This window comes from Rhamphochromis longiceps, linkage group LG12 (assembly GCF_057381845.1).
Source record: "Rhamphochromis longiceps isolate RC_006_pf linkage group LG12, R_longiceps_female_GT1.1, whole genome shotgun sequence".
Classification (NCBI taxonomy): Eukaryota; Metazoa; Chordata; class Actinopteri; order Cichliformes; family Cichlidae; genus Rhamphochromis; species Rhamphochromis longiceps.
In genome coordinates, this window is record NC_140568.1 from 13,642,513 (window position 1) to 13,661,623 (window position 19,111).

Here is a 19,111-nt window from a genome sequence, read left to right on the forward strand (position 1 = left end):
CTCCTTGTTCAGTCTGAATATTTTGTTCTGTTTTGGATTTCCTTTTAAAGAGAATTACATTGTTGTAGAATTAAAGAAATAAACTAGAAGATGAATCTGTGACTGTTTGCTTGCTAGGTGATACCTGCTTTCACTGACAACTTGCTGTGGTGGAGAATCTGCAACTGAGAGCGCACAAAGAAGAAAACGGACACTAGAATCATGTTTAATGCGTGTACTGGTATACAGCTCTAAAAATCAAGAAAATCTTAAGTTACACTGTCTAACATCAATTTCTACTTATAGAATGCAAATCCAAGTGAGTACATGACAGAAAAGAACAACCAAGAGAATCGATCAAAAAGCGACAGTGCTGCTCTAAGTTAGTCATGCTCACTGATGTGATGAGTGGGGGGTGGTCTTGCTGCCTCTAAAGAAACGATACAAGCAAGTGACGACCCCTGACGGTTACTAGACTTCATATCACTGCACAGAAACGGGACATCTGTACCATAATCGGCAGCAGCGGACTAAGAGCAAGCTGAGGCGCTTTGAGCCAGCCTGACAGCACGGCGTCCGGCATCAGAGGCAGAGCTGCGTGTTTCTTTCTTAGGTTTGCTAAAAACAACACGAGGAACACTTGGAGCGAAACACTGCTTAATAATTGTTTTACAAAGTATGGCCGGACAACGACGGTCGAAGCACTCTTATGCAGTTATATATCAAAGGCTATTCAGGCAAGAAGACCACACGGTTGATCTGGTCGCGTAACAAAAATGAGCTTTTAAACTCCTGATCAAATCCAATCTTGTGTGCAAAGTCTTGCCTCCTCAGATCTCCCTTCCGTTAGTGAGCTATGAAAGTAATTCAATGTCAGTTTAATTCTCTTAACGGAGAAAAAACCCTGTGATATTTCAGATTCTTATGTAAGGTTGATATTGTACGTCCTAGCCAGCGACAGCGTTAATCTCCCTGCAACATCTTTAGAAACTCATTTTTTAAAAAAAATAGACATGGCTTTACCAGCCGACTCTTCCCTTTTATCTATAAAAACTCCGACAGCAATATTTACAACTTTGAGGAGATAGAAAGTAGCTTCTGTAGATCAGCGTAGGTTCCCTGCCACCAAATCTACTGTGGGATAACTCCCATAAAAGCACGTGTCAAGAGGATTGTCACAGGAGACGTCTCCCGTTGCAGGTTTTTGTGAGGTTGAACGAGGAACTGACGCTGCACTATGTACAGGCAGTGTGTGTGTGTGTGTGTGTGTGTGTGTGTGTGTGTGTGTGCGCGCTTGCACTCAGGGTGGAATAAGGGCTTTTGCAGTTGGTTCTCTACAACCTCCAGTCAGGAGCAGCAAGTGGACTCACACTGACGACTGATCCCACACCTGCAAACACAGATTAAGAGCAAAGGTCAAAGCGTGTCACTGTGGCTTAAACATCATGAATAGTTTGGTGTTGTCTGTATTTACTGAAGAGCTGCAGCATCAGTTGTGAAACTAAAGGTGAGTAGCCTTACTGGATATGTATTTAAATGAATCGTACAAACATGATTTACTGAAGTTTACAGCAAACTGCTAAATTTAACAATAAAGCTTGTCTTATTTTGCACCTGATCGCTGCTGCTAGTAATATTTATTTGGAACAGCAGGAAGGAAGCAGGGAATCCCAGTACAAGGTGCATATTATAGGGTTTTTTCCTCAGCAGTGTGCATGCACACACTTTGAAGGTGTTTTTTGTTTTGTTTTTTCCCTGTTTGTTAGATTTTGACTTCTATTATCAGATTTGTTACACACTATATAAAAAATGTCTCAAGAGGCAGCCCATGATGTCTGCATGTTACAATACTTAATATTATCTATCCTCAAACAGGGCAACTGAGCCTCATTCATATTAACCTTAAAAAACGAGAAAGTAATTTCATTTTTTGAATTCATTTTTTTTTTTTTATAAATTTGTTCTTTACCTGCTCTCTCACCACTGGGGGTTGCAGATGAATTTGTCTTACACAGCCTGGAGTATTTTAATAAAATCTGCAACTCTAATCAGAGGTGATCCTTTTCCTGATGCTGGGCAGTGACGCAGCTTTTAAATTCACGTGGCTTTCTCCCAGTCTTACTGAACCCAGCGCTTAAAGCACAAACGCATTCATGTAGTATTTCTCTGCATCTCTACACATCAGCTGTTTTGCCTTTAGCCTGTGTTGTGTATTTCACCTATAGTTCAGCACTTCATCTGCAGACAGTAACTTGTTAGATATGGAAAAAGAGATCCAGCCTATTTAATTCACTCATTCAATTCAGTTTTATTGACAGACCCTATAACGATTAGCCTTCCTCATAGCACACGCATGTGTACACCAGTCTGCAGAGTCACTGTGTTAAAATCAAAATAACCTACTGTGTGTGTGGTTATGTGCACAAATGTATCTGTGCTGAGACAGGTTTGTAAAAACAAAAAAACAAAACAAACAAAAATCTAGAGTCTGAAACTCCAGCAGCAACACTGCAGCACAAAGACTTTCAAGCAACTTAAAGAAGTCCAGACGCTTTTCTTTGCAAGCTCCTTTGACTACGATGACCTGGATGACTGAGAACCTTCACAGACATGCAGCATAAAGAGCAAGGTTTTTTCTTGCAGTCTTCACCAGGATGACCTCAAACATGCTGACTAAGCAGTAAGTTTGCTCTTTATAGCACAAGCGCTGCTGGAGCTGGAGCTTGAGCCTCTTCAGAAGACTTTGTGAAAGCGCAACAGTTTCCACACTTTACAGATATAAACTGTATTTTTCTGCACATTGACAGAAATAACCGGGGAGAAGACATCTGGAAACATGTCAGAATGATGTATCCACATTCAGCAGAACAGCTTTGTGTTGCCATATCAAGAATAGGACTGTTTTTGTCTGATCAAATCCAAGGCAGAACATACTCATTAAATATTTGGATGCCCTTTCTACCAGAAGGGCAGTTTGATTTTGTTCATAATAATCCTTAGCGCATCCACAGGCCGACCGGAAACTTCTGCATACCTTGTTAACAGGTGCGAGCTGGGTTCGGACAGAACCAGCGTGGAGTCGACTGCTGTCTCCGAATCTTCCAGGAGACCTCTCCCTGCGGCTGTCCAACACCCTGCCCGGTGACTTCTCCCGGTCCAGAGGCCGGGCAGGAGACTTGTCTCTTCTGAACTCTGTGCGGCCCTCCCGATAACGATGTGGGGTGCTCGGCTCCCGATGCAAGCCGTCATGGCTGCCGGGGCCTGAGGTCAGACGCTTAGAGATGTGCTCTGTGTAGGTGGGTGGACACCGCTTACTGGGACTACTGTTGACAACAACAACAAAAACACACCATGGATGGTAGCAGACATAGCAAAGCCAACCTTCCAGTGATTTTTAGCAGACAATACAAGCGCTCAGGACTTTTTGGGTGATTTGTTTTGTGTTTGAATGTTTAACTCACTCCGACTGTCACTGAAATATTTTTTTTCTTTGTTTAAACTGGATTAAAGTGAGCAAACATGACAGAGTGAACTGACCCTCGACTGGACCCGGTCCTCTGGAGCTCCCCAGACTCTCTGATCAGACTTCCCTTACAGCAGATGACCCGCAGTTTGTTCTGGTAGGAGGAGGCGAGGTAAATTGCCCCAGAGGAAATAGCTGGGCCCAGGTAACGTGGATTTGGAATATCTAGGTGTGCCAGCACTGTAGGACTGGAAGAAAAGACCAAATTGAGGGAAATGCAGCTGAGAAGTAAACTCAACGAGTGTAAGATGTGGCACAAAGAGGCCACTGTGTCTCACCCCAGAGCAGCGTGCCCCTGCACCTCGATGACATCCAAGGAGTTGAAGTAGGTGACAAACAGGTAGGGCTCTCTGTAGGCTGCAACAGACGACACACACAATTATTTAGTTATTTAGTGGATTTGGTACAGTTAATGGTGTGTTTTGTTTTTTTTTTTTTTTTTTGTTTTGTTTGTTTTTTTTAATTCAATGAGAGAATTAAGATGAAAGAAACAGCAGTTACCAAACGACAGAGGCAAACGGCTCCACTTGATTTCCTCAGTGCGGCTTCTTCGTCCATACGAGTCCACGAACACTCCAAACTCTGCCACAGAAACATTTGCTGCACTCTTCATCATACTCTTACAGACAAAACACTGTGTGCAGACAGCAGTATTTTAAGCACACTTTTATAATATAATAGCTTTAATCCCGAAAAATGTTATTCAGCTTATATACCCAGATTAGCATTTATTATTTATAGATGTATACCTAGAATAGACATTTAGAATCAGTAACCTATCCCCAGTAAGTACATGTCTTTGGAGTGTCGGAGTGGTAACCACTATGCAACGAGTGCATTAAAAATCCTGGGACACTAACAGTTTGTGCTTCTGAAACTGCAGTACTACTAGCACAACAGGATGCATGTGTAAAACACATTCACCCAGCTGAAAATGTAAAACACTTGGAGCCTGAAACATGTTTCGATCTAGCCAGGTTAGAAGAAAAACCCCTTCTGTTGCACTGACTTGGCTAATCGTATCTCATGAGCTCATGGAGCTCAGTTCCTATGGATTTACCGTGAAAACACAGAAGATATTCCTCCTTCTGCATGCTGCTGGCCACCTGCATGATGGCGATGGGAAAACTGTGAGACGAGGCTGCAAACACAGCCGGGGCCAACGAAACGTCGTTCTTGTCCAAGAATTCTGCAGCGGAAAAAGCTGAGGTTAAAAGCCACACAGTGATCCAACAACCGTAAAATATCATCCTGTGACTGGCTGGTAACTGATTTGATCCTGGAAGCATTAAAGGCATAAAGAAGTACTTCACCCTCAAGTACAAATTGCTTCATTTCAATCTCGTAGAACTTGTTTGTGCCGATGATGATGCTGTAACTGGTCAGATGGATGCAGCTGCAGGGCTCCAGAGTTTCAATTTCCTGTGAGGTAAAGAATTAGGTGGTGAGGGAAAGCCAGTACTTTGAAGCACATCTAGTAGTAGAAAATGTTTTGATGGTAGAAGATTTATCCACTTTAAAACCAAACGTTACCTTTGTTTGGTCAAAAGAAAAAAAGCATGACATACTTTCAACAGTATAACAGACTGTACTGTGTCATACTCACCTTACGAATGCAGTATTTGCTAAGATTTTCATTGTAGCGCAGAATGGTTATTTTGTTTGGCATTGCAGCACATATACAAGGCGTGTTGTCTATCTGTAAAGAGAATGCACACGCTCGTACGTACGGTCACATTTCAACCATGAAAACAGCATTCATGCAAAGACAGAAGAACTACCTTTCCTGCAGCAAACAGATGGCAGCCTTTCACAGTCTCAAAGATGTATGGAGCCAGTTCAGACTGGCTAGGCAGGTGGGACTGGGCCAGAGACTGCTTCACTCTTTTAATCTCCACCAGACACAGCGCTCGCTCATCCCCTGCAGCACACAGACATTACACATAGCTTGTTCAAGGATAAAGACATTAGTCACTTTTAAGCCACCCTGCTGTCTTGTGTAACAAGATATTTACAAGTTTCTCCAAAGTTATTAGTATGGCAGACCAACCTTTCAGTTTAAATGATGCATAATAATTGCACTTCATCAATTATGCCAATTATTTGTAATGGCAGCAGATATTGACCTTTTGATTTACGACCGACACTGTGACTGTCTCAGCGAATGAAAATCTAGAGTCGACTCCTGCTGCTCAGCAGACATTTATTTTCTACTGAAAATACCAAAGCTGGGCCTCTCACCAACAATCATCAGCAGTTTCTCCTGCTCTTTGATGATGTAGATCTGAAAGACTGACCCCAGGCCAGGAATGTGAGTCAGGGAGTTCTTGATAACATTCAGCGCATACAGCCCCTCTTCAGAGCCCACCAGAACGATCTGCGGCACAGCAGCGAAACACACAAAAAAAAAAAATTCAGGTGAACGTGGTGACATTTCAAACTGGAGCAACATGCGGCAAATCCTGGCAGAGAGCCCCGAGCATCTGCTCCATGCTCCAATACATCGTTCTTCTCCTGAATACACCTGCAACTGCAGATCATGTCATTTTCTACTGCTTAAAATGCACAATTAAGAAGTAAACATATTTTCTAATAAATATATATGTAGTTACATATGAATATCATTTTATAGCATATAAAACATGTTCCTACCTGATCTGTGAGCGGAAGGGTGCAGTTAATGTCCAGCCTGTCATCTCCCTCCAGCTTCAGCAGAGAGTTTCCCAGCAGCTTCTGAAAGAACAGAGAGGGGTGAAGGGTCAGCTGGATCACGACCTCCACGTGACCTTGGGTAGGAGGGAACAGAGGAGCAGGACGGGAGGGGCTGGATGGCTGGAGGACTGGGTTCAGAATCACAGTGTCAGACGTGGGACCAAGTCACAAGCGGTCTTCAGCTTCAGGTCACGGATAGAAAGTTATACTTGTTAGACCTTTAATAGCACGCTGTTTTATTCAGAGGCTCTACAGTACCAACGAAACGATGCTTTCATTTGTAATAAAGTAATTTTGTACCACTTGTCAGCATTAAAGGGAATAAAAGATACTTTTAATAAACATTAGCGACTCCTACGAAGCTGAGAACAAGATTTTACATTCGAAATGAATAAATGAAGTAAATATTTTGCCAGTGGTCAAGTACAGATTGCAAAAACGTAATGTTTACACAAATGATCAGAGTGAAAGGATCAAAGTCTACAAGCTCTACTGCGTTTAAACAAGAGTCATTATTAACACTAATCAGCATCACCGCCGGCTCCCTCATTACTGAGTCAGTGTTCCAGCTCATACGCTGCTGATATCTTCTACACATATACAACAGAATTAGATACATACAGCTGCAAGCTGAGATGAGAGGGTCAAGCAGATTAGGACAGTCGCCATAGCAACTTAAACTATTAATATTAAAAGGTGGCAATTGAGTCTGATAGGAATTTGAACTCCTTTAGGGATTGGGTAGAAGTACAGTAGCAAGCTTTAGGCCTCACTCGCCTGTGTACCCAATCAGCATCTGTGCTGATTTATATGGATGACAGATGTACTAAGCTCATGTCCATCACATTCATAGTGCTTATACAATTTCAGTGATTGGTCTATAAATAGAGTAAATTATGAAAAATGAGCATTGCCGTTTACAGAGTCACCCATAAGGTGACTTCAGATGAACTCCATGACTGACACATGAGGTTTCACTCGTCGTTTCACTCATATCAACCTGAATTTACAAGTTAATGAGGATGAGAAAAAATTACTTGGACAACATTAGTTTCATGTAATTTTAATATTACCACATTCAGCTCTAGATCTTGTCGTTGCTTTTTTCTTTTAAAGATTAGTAAGAATATGACTTGCGTCTCTTGGTTAAGTCAAGTGACTTGAGTCCCAGCCTCCCTCAGAGGAGTGTGCAGAAAGGGCAGAGGTAACAACGCAGACAAGTACACAAACAGGTAAAACTCGGCAGTGCGGTCCCTGCTCCTCCGGACAGGACAGCTGCAGAGATTCAACCCAAAGATGATCAGACATCTTGGCGAATATTTGTGTACTGTGGTTAGAAAAAAGGACATCGGAGACAGGGAAGAATATTTGAGAGTTTGTTCAGGATACAGCAAAGGATAGTGAAAGTGAGAAGTGGTCACAGCAAGTGAAGTGACAGCAGGGTGGGGGGCAGGTGACAGCCAACGAAATGACAGACTCATGCACTACAGCGTGCCTCGTGTAGGATGTGCAGTGCTCGTGTGTGTCAAAATGTCTCGTGTCTAACTGTTTACCTGGACCAGTGGAGACAGAACCATTTGTCTTTTGGACACAGCAGCCTATGTGTGCAGTGACACATGGGTAGGAATAGAGCAAATCGACAAAACACGCCCATATGCCGGACATACAATGTGTCACGATGAAAAAGCAACAAACACAGGCGAGAGAGACAAAGAGAGAGGAGAGAAAGACAAAAGAAGAGAGAAGAAAGGGACAATTAATGACGCACGTAAGCGAAACTACCCGTTAAACTTTAAGCTCGAAACCTACGTCTTAAATAGTCTACGGAGGGGAAATCTGCTCATGGTGAACAGCACCAACACAGTCAAATATCATGTTTACGACCACAGACGCGACAGTTGTGACCACGGCCGGATATGAATTGAGTCAGGAGACATTAAAGACAGAGAGCGAGCTGCCCCGGGTTGCGTTCGCCTGCTCTGGAGATACTCACTGCGTCAGCCTCTGCCTTCTCCCGGGAGGCTCGGCCCGCAGCCACCACAGACTCCATCACAGCCACCCAGCGCTGTTTGTCTGGGAAACTGGGAGCCATGAAGTAAACAGCCTGACCAGGCCAACAGGGAGTGTGACACCGTGACTCCAGCTTTAGGACATAAGGAACATCTGACACACAGAGAGAATAAAGTATGACACGACTTCAAATGATTAATATTTGACAGACTTTTGAACAACATTGGGAAGGCAAAGGCTGCCTGGTACACTTCACATCTACCTGACTTGGCAGTGTTTGGTAGTTCAGATGCTCCCACTGCTCCATGAACCACCACCTCCCCATCTGACAGACACAATTCAAACTCCTCCAGTGGTTTCACTGAGTCTGAGCAACACACATAAGGAGATTCATAAGCACTGGTGCCCACTCTAATAACTTTCCATCTATCTAAAAATCCAGACAGCTAAACATGTCACCTTCTCTGGGCTCTATCTCATAGATGGATATTTTAGTCCCATCCAGGACCACATATTTCCTCTCCCAGCCCTGGCCTCGTTTGCCATTCCTGCAAAAACACAAGACGACAACACCACTGTGAAGACAGATGAGTGGATTTTACCAGACGGAGTATTATTGTGAGGGCCTATGAGGAGTTGTTCTCAGTAACATCAGGCCACCTGATCAGTTAGAGGACATGGGTGCAGATTTCACACAGTGGAAATTTGTATTTATCTTGTATATTGTTTTTATTCTGATTTTTAGTGTTTATTTATGTGTGTCGTTTTATTTGCATGGTTTTATTCTGTTTCTATTGCATGGTTTTTAGTGTTTTATGTGACATAGTTTTTAATCCACTGTGGACTGGCTACACATGGGACAAATTAGCTGATCGGGACCACCTGCTGAGGCAGGGGTGTGTCCAGAGGTGGCCTATCAGCTGTGTAAAGACCTTTTAAAAGCAGGCTAGCTGAGCACTGAAGGAGAGAGGCCCCAGACTGGAAAGTTAATGCTAGATGGCCAGCGTGACCCGGCGACCCAGTCCTGACCTCATGGAATGGCAACAGTAGGAGACAACGCGTGTGATTGGCAGCAGGGCAGAGGTTTACCTGCATTTGTGAGTAGGGTCTCTACTGTTGTTTACTGGGTGCAGCTGGGTTGGGAGAAGGTCGCCATGGCCATGAGCCACGGCTGCTTCTGGAACCATTATTCTGGCCCCTGTTTGTTATTTTACAGGACACCGACGCAAGGGGAGCTGTGGCGGTGGTCGCATGATGGATTCGGGTGCAGAACGCAAGCTGGGCTGGGATATGATGGGCCAGTGGAAGGACAAGAAGATGGGAGGCTCTTCCTTGTCTGCCGAAGACGGGGCTGGCGTGAACTCTGCTCTAAAGCTGGAATTCATGGCCTGCTGATGGACCCATAATGAACATGTGGCATAATTATAGCAGGGGGTTTTTAGTGAATGTAGAAAATGGTAGTTTTACGGGTTTTAGGATTGTTTTACTAGATTGACAACATTTTATTATGTACATTTTAAGGATGTTTTATTTGTGCTCCCTGGTCTAGTAATAAACTGTTTCTGATCAGAATGTCCTGCTTCATCTCTGTGCCCTGGGTATCTGACTCGCTTGCTCCCCCTTGTATTTTAAAGAATCTTTCTTTTTAGCAGGACATTCTGGCGCGACTGCTTTAGTGTTCCCCGTGTGTTACACATATAGCTCCCTCACTGTAGATTGACAGACTCCATATTGTATGGAAATGTATGTAACTCATGGCCCTTCCCAGATTGGCAGGTACTAACGATTGCTTCTTTAAGATCATCACTGATGTCTTTCCTCCTTGACACTGTAACACACACCCAAATGTTCCAAAACTTCTGCTTTTACAGCTGTGAGCATGTGAGTTGCTCTCGCTTGTTGACCATCAATTAATCAATATATGTGATTAGCAGCAGCTGGCTGCTACGTTCCCTCGTAATTGAGTACAGGTGGACTTTGTTTTTCCACACACTGTTTCTGCATATTGGCATATTGTTTGATTTATTACGTTTTTGTTAATGATGTATACAATATGTAAATCCCCTAATTTAGTATTTACTTAACTAGAAGATCTGCTAAAGACCAGGTGAGTCCTGAGATAACTTTGCCGTCTTGGGTGTCATTTCTTTTTCACATGACTGTACGTACGAAACATCAGATGTATAAAATGCTGTGTGATGTATCCACTCTTGTTGTCTTTTTTAATTTTTAAAGCTGTTTGTACGGACACTCCTCGTTTGTAAATCTCTACCGTTGTGAAATGTAACACATGTGGATGAAAAGATCAGATGCTCAGAAAAAAATCACTGTTTGTAAACATGGCATTAAAAAAACAATAAAGAAGAAGCCAAATACACAGTAACACAAAGTGAAACTGAGAACTGGAGAATTACAGAAAAAAAGGCAAAAAAAAAGTTTTGAAATTTGTACTTTTACTACTACTAATATTCAAAATCTAAGGTTGATATTTATCAGACACTATAATGCTCTAATTTGTCAGATTTTGTTAAATCGTGTCTCACATTCATCTCATCTCACTGCTGGAGGTTTAACTCACTTAAAAAAAACGGGTATGTGTGAAGTCTGCACATTAGAACTGCAGATTTATGTGCAGCTGTTTCGGCAGGTGATGTGTAGGACGGTCTTGATATATAATAATGCAAGTGAGCAAAGACTGAGTCAGACACCACTGTGTCCACAGCTAACCTGGGCTGTTTCATCCAGCCCTCCAAGTGCATGTGTCCGCCGGCCTCTTTCAGCTGCTGGCCCGGTGCGCTGCTCTTATCTCGACACAGGCCCTCAGACAGATGCAGGGAGCAGTCACTGGACATCCCGCATGTGGCTGGAAGGCAGGGGGAGCATTTCGGGTGGCACAATGCATGGCATTCTGAGGAGAGAGCAGAGCGACACTACTGACACCGCCAGTCTAAAAGGAGAGCGTGTTAACACTATCAGCGTAAGGAGAATGCACAGTAGGTTTATCTGTCCATAAAAATGCTCTCTTCTTGTGAAAAAAGCTTGTGTTTGCCAACTGTTAAACATCTGCAAACCGTCAAAGACTGAACATTTTGTATATGTGTTCACTAATGTAAAGATTTAAAGATGAAATGCTGCTATTAAAACCCAGAATGATGACTTTCATTGTAAAATGGAAAACTTCAAAACACAGACAGAAAGGCTAATGTCAACTTTGGTCTTATCACAGTTTTTCTGAATTGGTAAAACACTAAACTCCATTCTCTAAGCTATCAAATAGTCTTTTGGCCAAACCTTAAACACGGTTCAGGTACTTAGACACGATTTGCAAAACTCATACACTCTGTTTTTCAAAACCTTAAACATATCCTTAGTCACTAAACACATTTCACATGTGTGTTGCAAAACTGTAAACACTGGCAGCAAAATGTGAGCACAACTTCAACACAGCTGTCATCTTTTACACACAGCAACTCACAGCTGAACACACATGTTTCTAATGATGTGATCAGACCCTCTGCAAGACTTAAAGATCTACGATATCAGTATGTGCGAGTGTAACCTGTAACCAGCGACTCTTCCAGTACAGTTCTGTGCCCATAGGCCTACTCTTACTGTTGGCTAGGTTGTTACAGATGGTACTCTTGCAGTACTGTAGACTATATTGTAATAGTGCACATATATCTGGAGTGCATATACTGTAAATACACTATTTCATTAGTCTGTCTTTCTGTATCACTACTTATCTATTATCTATTATAGAGTGTTTGAAATGGATTCCATGGAAACCTCCATGGGATATATTTTGAAAGATGAATCAGGATTCAGTCTGGCAAATAGAAGACGGAGAGACAGCAACATACATTTTTTCTCAATTGTTTACACACATTTCCTGAAAACATCCCTCATATTGTCAGAACTCTGCACACAAATCAAAAAAACACACACACAACGAGCAAAACCCTTCAATTCTCCTGCAAAATGAAACTCTACATTCAAAACAATGTAATTTCTTGTCAAAATGGCGTTTTGTTTTCAAATGACACACAAACCATCACATGAATAGACATTTATAAGAACCAGTTAAACACTGATGTGCTTAATGTAAAACACTATGACCACTTCGTCTCCAGTCATCATAATGACTTAACGTAAGCCTTTTTTGTTCAGTGTTGAACTTTTCAAAATTGTAAACTCAGTTGCCCAACTTTGCATACTAACCACATTGCTAAACACCTTTCACACATAATTGCAATTACGAAATCAGAGCTTTTTGTTCCAGGCTGTTTCTATAGAAAGCCCTGATAGATACTTTGCAGAATGGGATAGGATCCTCTCCAGATTTATATGGGCGGGGAAAAAGCCAAGCGTTACGCTTACAGTTTTTTCTGATTGCTTAAGCACATTTTTTGTAACTATTGGCTAATTTTGCAAAACTCTTCACACAAATAAGAAAACCTGTCACCCAATAATCAAAACATTGTAGTTCTCTTGCAAAAGCAAACACAGCTAGATTAACTCTTCACACCTTCGTAAAAATGGTGTTTCCGTATCAAACAGTACACACAAGCCATCATCTACTAAGCACACAATGCGCCAACTGCACACTGATGGTATGAATACAAAACACATCTGGCTTTTGCTTTCTCTGTGCACAAGGTAGGCTATGTCAGTTTGAGCTCATACTTCTGTCATAGATCCATAAGCATAGAGGGATCCAAACTTCAAGTACTGGTGTACTTGAAACACATCAAAACAAACACAAGTGTTCATTTCCAAGTATAGGATTATTTGCAATCGCCATAATGACTATATGGGTTACTTGGTCTGCAGTGAACATGCTTCCTCTGCCCCCAGCATCTGGTCATCTAGCAATTCTGTAAAGTAACAATTTCAGTATTTTTACATCAATGGTATTGGTGTGTTTCTCATTGGCATATGGCGGTGATACAAATCTTTGTGCGAAGTGACTGTACTAACCGATTCTCATTTCAAGATGTCCTTATGGTACTTGCTACAGTGTAGCGGCTCGAGTTAGGCTGGACCCGTTGGCCAGCTACCCTCAGGGTCATTCCACGGTTGATTACATGGTCCACTATTGTAGCTCTGATGTCATCAGCAATTCTATTTCCTACTCTTCCTACCCTTCCTCTCCCCCCTCCTCATCCTCCTCTCTCCCCTCCTCATCTTCCTCTCCCCCCTCCTCGTCTTCCTCTTGCTCCTCCTTGTCCTTGTCGTCCTCTTCATCCTACTTCTTCACCTCCACGTCCTCTTCCTCGGCCTCCTCTACTTCTCACTCTTTCTGCTCCCTCCATTGTACTCCGCACACACAGCTTACCTGTATTATAGTGCTTAGGCTGATTGCAAAGTGAACTAATTATCTAAAAAAGTTTTCACATGTGAAAGTGTGCCAGACAGTTGGCAAATTAGTGTTAATGATAGCCATACATGTGTATACTTTTGCTAGGAGTGTGTTGGAAATTTGGTAATTGAGTGTTGTGCAGTGAATTGTGCCTACCGTTTTGCAAAGTGTGTGTTACAAAATTGCAAACTGAGTGCAAAGCAGTTTATGTGCTTTTAGTTTTGCAAACTCAGTGAGTGGTTTTGCTATAAGTCTGAATAGTTTTAGAGATTGTGCTACAGGAATCACAGTTAGGGTTTAAGCATTCAGAAAAAACTGTAAGCACATCAGTGTTCAACTGGTTCTTATAAATGTCTATTCATGTGTCATTTGAAAACAAAATTCCATTTACATTGTTTTGAATGTAAAGTTTCATTTTGCAGGAGAATTGAAGAGTTCTGCACATTGTGTGTGTGTTTTTTGATTTGTGTGTAGAGTTCTGACAGTATGAGGCATGCTTTCAGAAAATGTGTGGAAAAATGTAATATAGCAAGAAGTTAAAATATGGTTTATGTGAAGGTATACATCACTGTCTAGTTGATAGTCCTTGTGAGCACAACTGTAACTTACCAAGACAGGTAGCTGCCTGACGACCAAAGTGCACAGTATCCAGGCACACGGTACACTTGGCAGCTCTCATGTTGAGTCCCACTGTGAAGCGGTGAGGCGTGTTGTGGTGCATCACCCTCTCTCTCTCCCTCTCTCTGTCTCTCTGACTGTCCTTCAAGCGACGGCTATACTCTGAATACAGTCAGCAGGGAACACAATCAGGGCAGGCAGCGCCAGCATGTCTTACTCTGTCAGGTACATCCATCGCTTTAAAACCTCAGTGCATCATGCCATACCATCTATGAGATCAGTTCAACAAAAAAAAAACAAAAGCTTTCCAAAAGGAGTGGTACATGTTTGGCAAAATGCATTAATGCAAGTACTCTGAAGACGGAAATGCTTGAAACAGATTCTTCATTTTGTCAGTCCCTCTGCTTGTGCCCACACACTGCAGCATTTTAAAGGCATTATCCAGTCAGCATCAGCGAACTGCATTCTGCATTAAAGATGGTTGAAAAATTTCACGTCATTATTATGGCAACAAAACGATCACGCTTATTGATATAATAATGTCAATCAGTATGAAATTTACAAATCTTGTGTGTACAACCAACATGGAAAGAAAGAAAAACGTGAGCACTTTATTTCATGTATCTATTGAATATTGTTGTTAAGTTACTGATGAATATGGCCCCGTTTGTATTTTTCTCATACAAAACTACCTTAATGTGATGTTGCATGAGCAAAGTATGAAAGAGACCAAATCAGTGAGTAAATCATAGTAGAATGGAATAATCAATAGAGCCATATCTCACTAATAGATGCGTATAAGCTCCGAAATCCTAGCATCACATAGTGCTGTTGTTGTTTAGACCTTTATTGTAATAGCAGGGGAATGGAGGCAAATTACAGTCTAATTGGACTTAAGCTAAAATGTAAAGCCTTGGTCTTTTCCCCCCGCCTCCAGTCTGTCCTAAACTCAGCTGCCAGGCTTTTAACAAAATCAAAGAGACAACACTATATCACTCTCAGTTTTGCTACTGCATACTAGCTATTTTATCCAGCTATTTCAGCTGATTTTAAACTTGTGCCACGCTTTTACCTGTGTTATAAATTTACAGTCAGACCCAAGGAACCGAGCTGCTGGGTTGTTCCTCTGATCAGAGCCCTTAACTGTTCTCTAACAAAGGAGCTGACGTTCGCAAACTCACCTTTCATTTACATCTAGATTACATTACAAACGTACATTTACAGAAAACTGATCAAAGTGTTTTATCTTCTTATCACTTCTTTATGGACTTATCTATTTCCGTGTTTATTTATTTTACTTGTAATACCGTTCACACTGTTCAGCATTTATGTTCTTTTTATTTTAACTGCATCACTTCACTTTTTGATTTTGATCTATATTAACGAGTTCTTAAAAGCACTTTGAAAATCTGTACATTTTACACTTGTTTATGATTAGAGCTAGCAACTTAAAATAAATCATAATAACTTGGTCATCTTCTTTAGTCCTCTTGCATGAAACACATACATTAGTGTTCAAACTGCTGTGCAGCTGGCATTCATGCGGATGTTAAACCTCCAAGGTAAGCGCTGTTACAAACTAAATACACCTGCCCATTGGCAATGGCACCCACTGACAGCAATGGCCTTCCCCCAGACTGCAAAGTTGTTTAGGAACAGCTTGAGGAACACAACAATGAGCCAAAGGTGCTGAACAAGTCAGATTCACAGTTATCTCATCCGGCATCCCAGAGAGAACCCAAAGGATCTGACACAGGACGCTCTCAGGGATCCTGTGTCTGTTCCCCAAGGCCTCAAAGCTGTTTGTGTCCATCAGATTTGCTATTGTAACTGACAGCTGTACATCTTTTTCTTTCTTTCCTTTCTTGCTTCTGTTGTTTCTGTTTTTGACTACCAGGTCACTATGACATAAAACGTAGATATGAGACTTTTCTTTTCTTGTTGTAACCTTGACTAACAAAATGGCTAGATAATACCTTTAGATCAGAGTGTGGGTTTAAAGTGCATACAGCGGTTTTTGCATTGCAGAATTTTTAATATGGTACATTTGTGTATATGATGTGAATTTGAGGTGGAAATAAAGTGAGTTAAATAAAGTAGAAGGCTTCTGCAAATCACACGCTTCAGCAACCAAGATAAAATGCTTCAGATTTCTAAAGCTCTGCACTGAAGGTTCTTCAGCCTCATCTGACAAACCTGTTTAGATCTGACATTTTATACTATAAAAGTGCAGAGCTTTTAAAATCTGGCCTGTCAAAGATGTGGATGTAGCAACGTAGAGGAGAGATAAGAGACCAAGCTGCAGAAACCATGAATTTGGATGACTTACTTTCAAAAGTGACCCTCCTTCCCTCTGAAAGGTGTGTGAAAGAAGAGACAGTAAGAGCTTCAAAAATCAACCTTTGAATGTGAGGTGTGTGCTGCAGAGGCAGTAGAGGAGAGTCAGCTAAGAGATAAGCCATTTTGCACTCAAGTCATATGATACCTATCAGTTGTGCCTCACTTAAATAGACAACCAAAAAACGATTGGTCTTTGGGATCAAGTCAACCCCCAAAATTGATCTAGTGTGACTGTAAGAAGATTTAACAGCTGTCTGAAAAATATAGTTACAAAAAACGAATAATTAAATAATCAAATCCCCAATTCTACTCATATTATTGGTGATAATGAAATAAATACTAGTACAACTTGTCCACAGTTCTGAGGTATGAAGAAAACTGCCTGAACTGTATCAATGTGACAACAAGACACATTGATACAATGCTTTATTCTATATACTTCTACATCCAATTAAAATTACCAGTTAAAGTATACGGCATGTCTTTGGACTGTAGGAGGACAACAGATTGCTCAGAGGAAACCCACACAGACACAAGGAGAACATGCGGGCTCCATGCATGGGGGCCCAAATCAAGTCCTTTCTTGCGGTGAAGCGACAGTGCTAACCACTGCACCTGCTGTGCTGACCATTATTCAAAATAGCAAACAAGAACAAGCACTAGGAGCTCAGAATCTTGCTGCATGCAATACTGTATACTTCTGCAGATACTTCATGCAGAGTAGGGATGCACCGATACCGATACTGGTATCGGGTATCAGGGCTGATACTGTAAAATATGTGTGTACTCATACTCATAAAAGTTAACCGATACCATGAACCGATACCAACTTATTTCATTAATCAGAGGGTGGCTTGTCATTTCTGTTGTAGTTTTTTAGATTGGCCACTAGGGGGACATCCCGCGCTAAACAGGCACAGGGTTAGGCGAGTGAGACTGGCGGCTCCAGATAAAAAAGAGAAACTGGAGGCTGCTGTAGCCAGGCTAAACAAAATGTCAGCAGTGTGGACCGGAACAGCCAACTTTAACTCAGGTTTTGGAAAAGCGATGAAAAATGTCAAGAGAAAATCCACGGGCAGTTAAAACAGAGGCTCTGACTCATTTTATCGCTCTGGATGACCAGCCAATGCCGGTCGTGGAAAACATAGGATTGCATCGTCTTCTCAGCATACTCGAGCTGCGATATGAAATTCCCAGCCGCCCATACATCAGGGAGATAATGGTGTCAAAACTTTGTAAAGAGGTAAAGACAATCAGTGTGTGCGCGATGTCAGTCCTCGGTTTAACGGCACAGTGGACTGATGATCCACGGGCAGATGAGGAGTTTATTTGTCAATGCCAAATACTTTCGTTATTTTGTTTGTTTGTTTACAATATGGACACTCTGCAATAATTTAAAAGTTTATTTTATTCTCAAACCTAATTTGTATTTATTTTATTCCAAACAGAAGTGTTTATTTATTATTCTGAAAGCTCGAGACAGTGTCAATAGTTCAGTGATATTTTGTTAAATTACAATGTGGAGACTCTGCAATAATTTAACAGAAGTGCTTATTTTTCACTTGAAATTTTTTTGTGGTCTTTTTTATTAAGATTTAATTTTTTATCGGCAGAGAATAAAATAAAACCTGTCTTCCAATTCATTGCATGTGTGTGTGTGTGTGTGTGTGTGTGTGGTAGAAGTATTGTTTTTTGTACTCTGTATCGGCAATTACTCAGATCCAAGTATCGGTATCGTATCAGTTTGAAAAAATTGGTATCGTTGCATCCCGAATACAGAGGTCTAGGTTTGAAGAATAGCGGTGCAGGGGACCTGTGTTTCTTTTTCTTCTATAATTATGCTGCATGATAGTGCTCGGGCTACAGCGCGTCTAAAATGAGAACAATATCTGCTCACTGGTATGATGGAAACGAGTTTAAACCTCAAATATCTCACTTGATGTAAGCACAGCTTACCACAAAGGCTCTTTCCCATGTTACGCCACAACCACAGTGTTTATCAGACTTATACTAGAGTAAACTAGAGCACTTTACTGACTTCTTCACATGTTTCTACACAGTACATCTGATTGAACTTGATCAACTGAGCTGCCAAAAAAGGCTTTGACTTGAGCTGTTTACACGTCTTCTTAAATAGTTCTTCCTTACACAGCAAGGTAAAAAAGAAGAAAAAGTCACATGACAAAAATTATGAATGGTTGCCTAAATGAGATAACAAACCTGCCGGCTCATCTTACCTCACTCTCCTCTATGCATCTCCTGTGAGCCTGCATGTTTGTGCCATTGGATTAAAAAAAAAACACACTGAGCTACTATGAAAATCACCCTTCCCTTACCCTCAGGTGTGGGAGTGTCCTTCCTCCGTCCAGAGTTGGAGGGTGCAAGGCTGGTGGGGCCCTGCTGGTGCTCAGGAGACTTCACCATGGCAGACATAATTATCTGTTGCCGAGCTGTGGCTGGGTTTGTAGAACTTCCGTGGTCCTTATACTGCAGAGCTGGGTTGGAAAGACTGACTTTGAGTATTTTGTTTTGAGTAAAATTTAAAAAAATTCTTAGTTCAAGTTTCTACT

General features: G+C 41.6%; 1 protein-coding gene across 1 annotated transcript in view; it reads right to left on the minus strand.

Annotated features, from left to right (window-relative positions):
• Positions 1-1,125: 1,125 nt before the first annotated feature.
• Positions 1,126-19,111, minus strand: part of citb (citron rho-interacting serine/threonine kinase b) — a 48,832-nt gene continuing 30,846 nt past the window's right edge. Inside the window, 19 exon segments of the mRNA XM_085424848.1 lie at positions 1,126-1,369; positions 3,014-3,302; positions 3,517-3,690; positions 3,781-3,859; positions 4,004-4,084; positions 4,563-4,691; positions 4,816-4,924; positions 5,109-5,201; positions 5,284-5,423; positions 5,744-5,879; positions 6,155-6,235; positions 7,768-7,812; positions 8,208-8,377; positions 8,487-8,591; positions 8,684-8,772; positions 10,952-11,132; positions 14,193-14,363; positions 16,531-16,554; positions 18,878-19,036. Of these exon segments, the coding sequence (XP_085280974.1) occupies positions 1,346-1,369; positions 3,014-3,302; positions 3,517-3,690; positions 3,781-3,859; positions 4,004-4,084; positions 4,563-4,691; positions 4,816-4,924; positions 5,109-5,201; positions 5,284-5,423; positions 5,744-5,879; positions 6,155-6,235; positions 7,768-7,812; positions 8,208-8,377; positions 8,487-8,591; positions 8,684-8,772; positions 10,952-11,132; positions 14,193-14,363; positions 16,531-16,554; positions 18,878-19,036 (2,279 nt within the window). The 3' untranslated portion in view covers positions 1,126-1,345.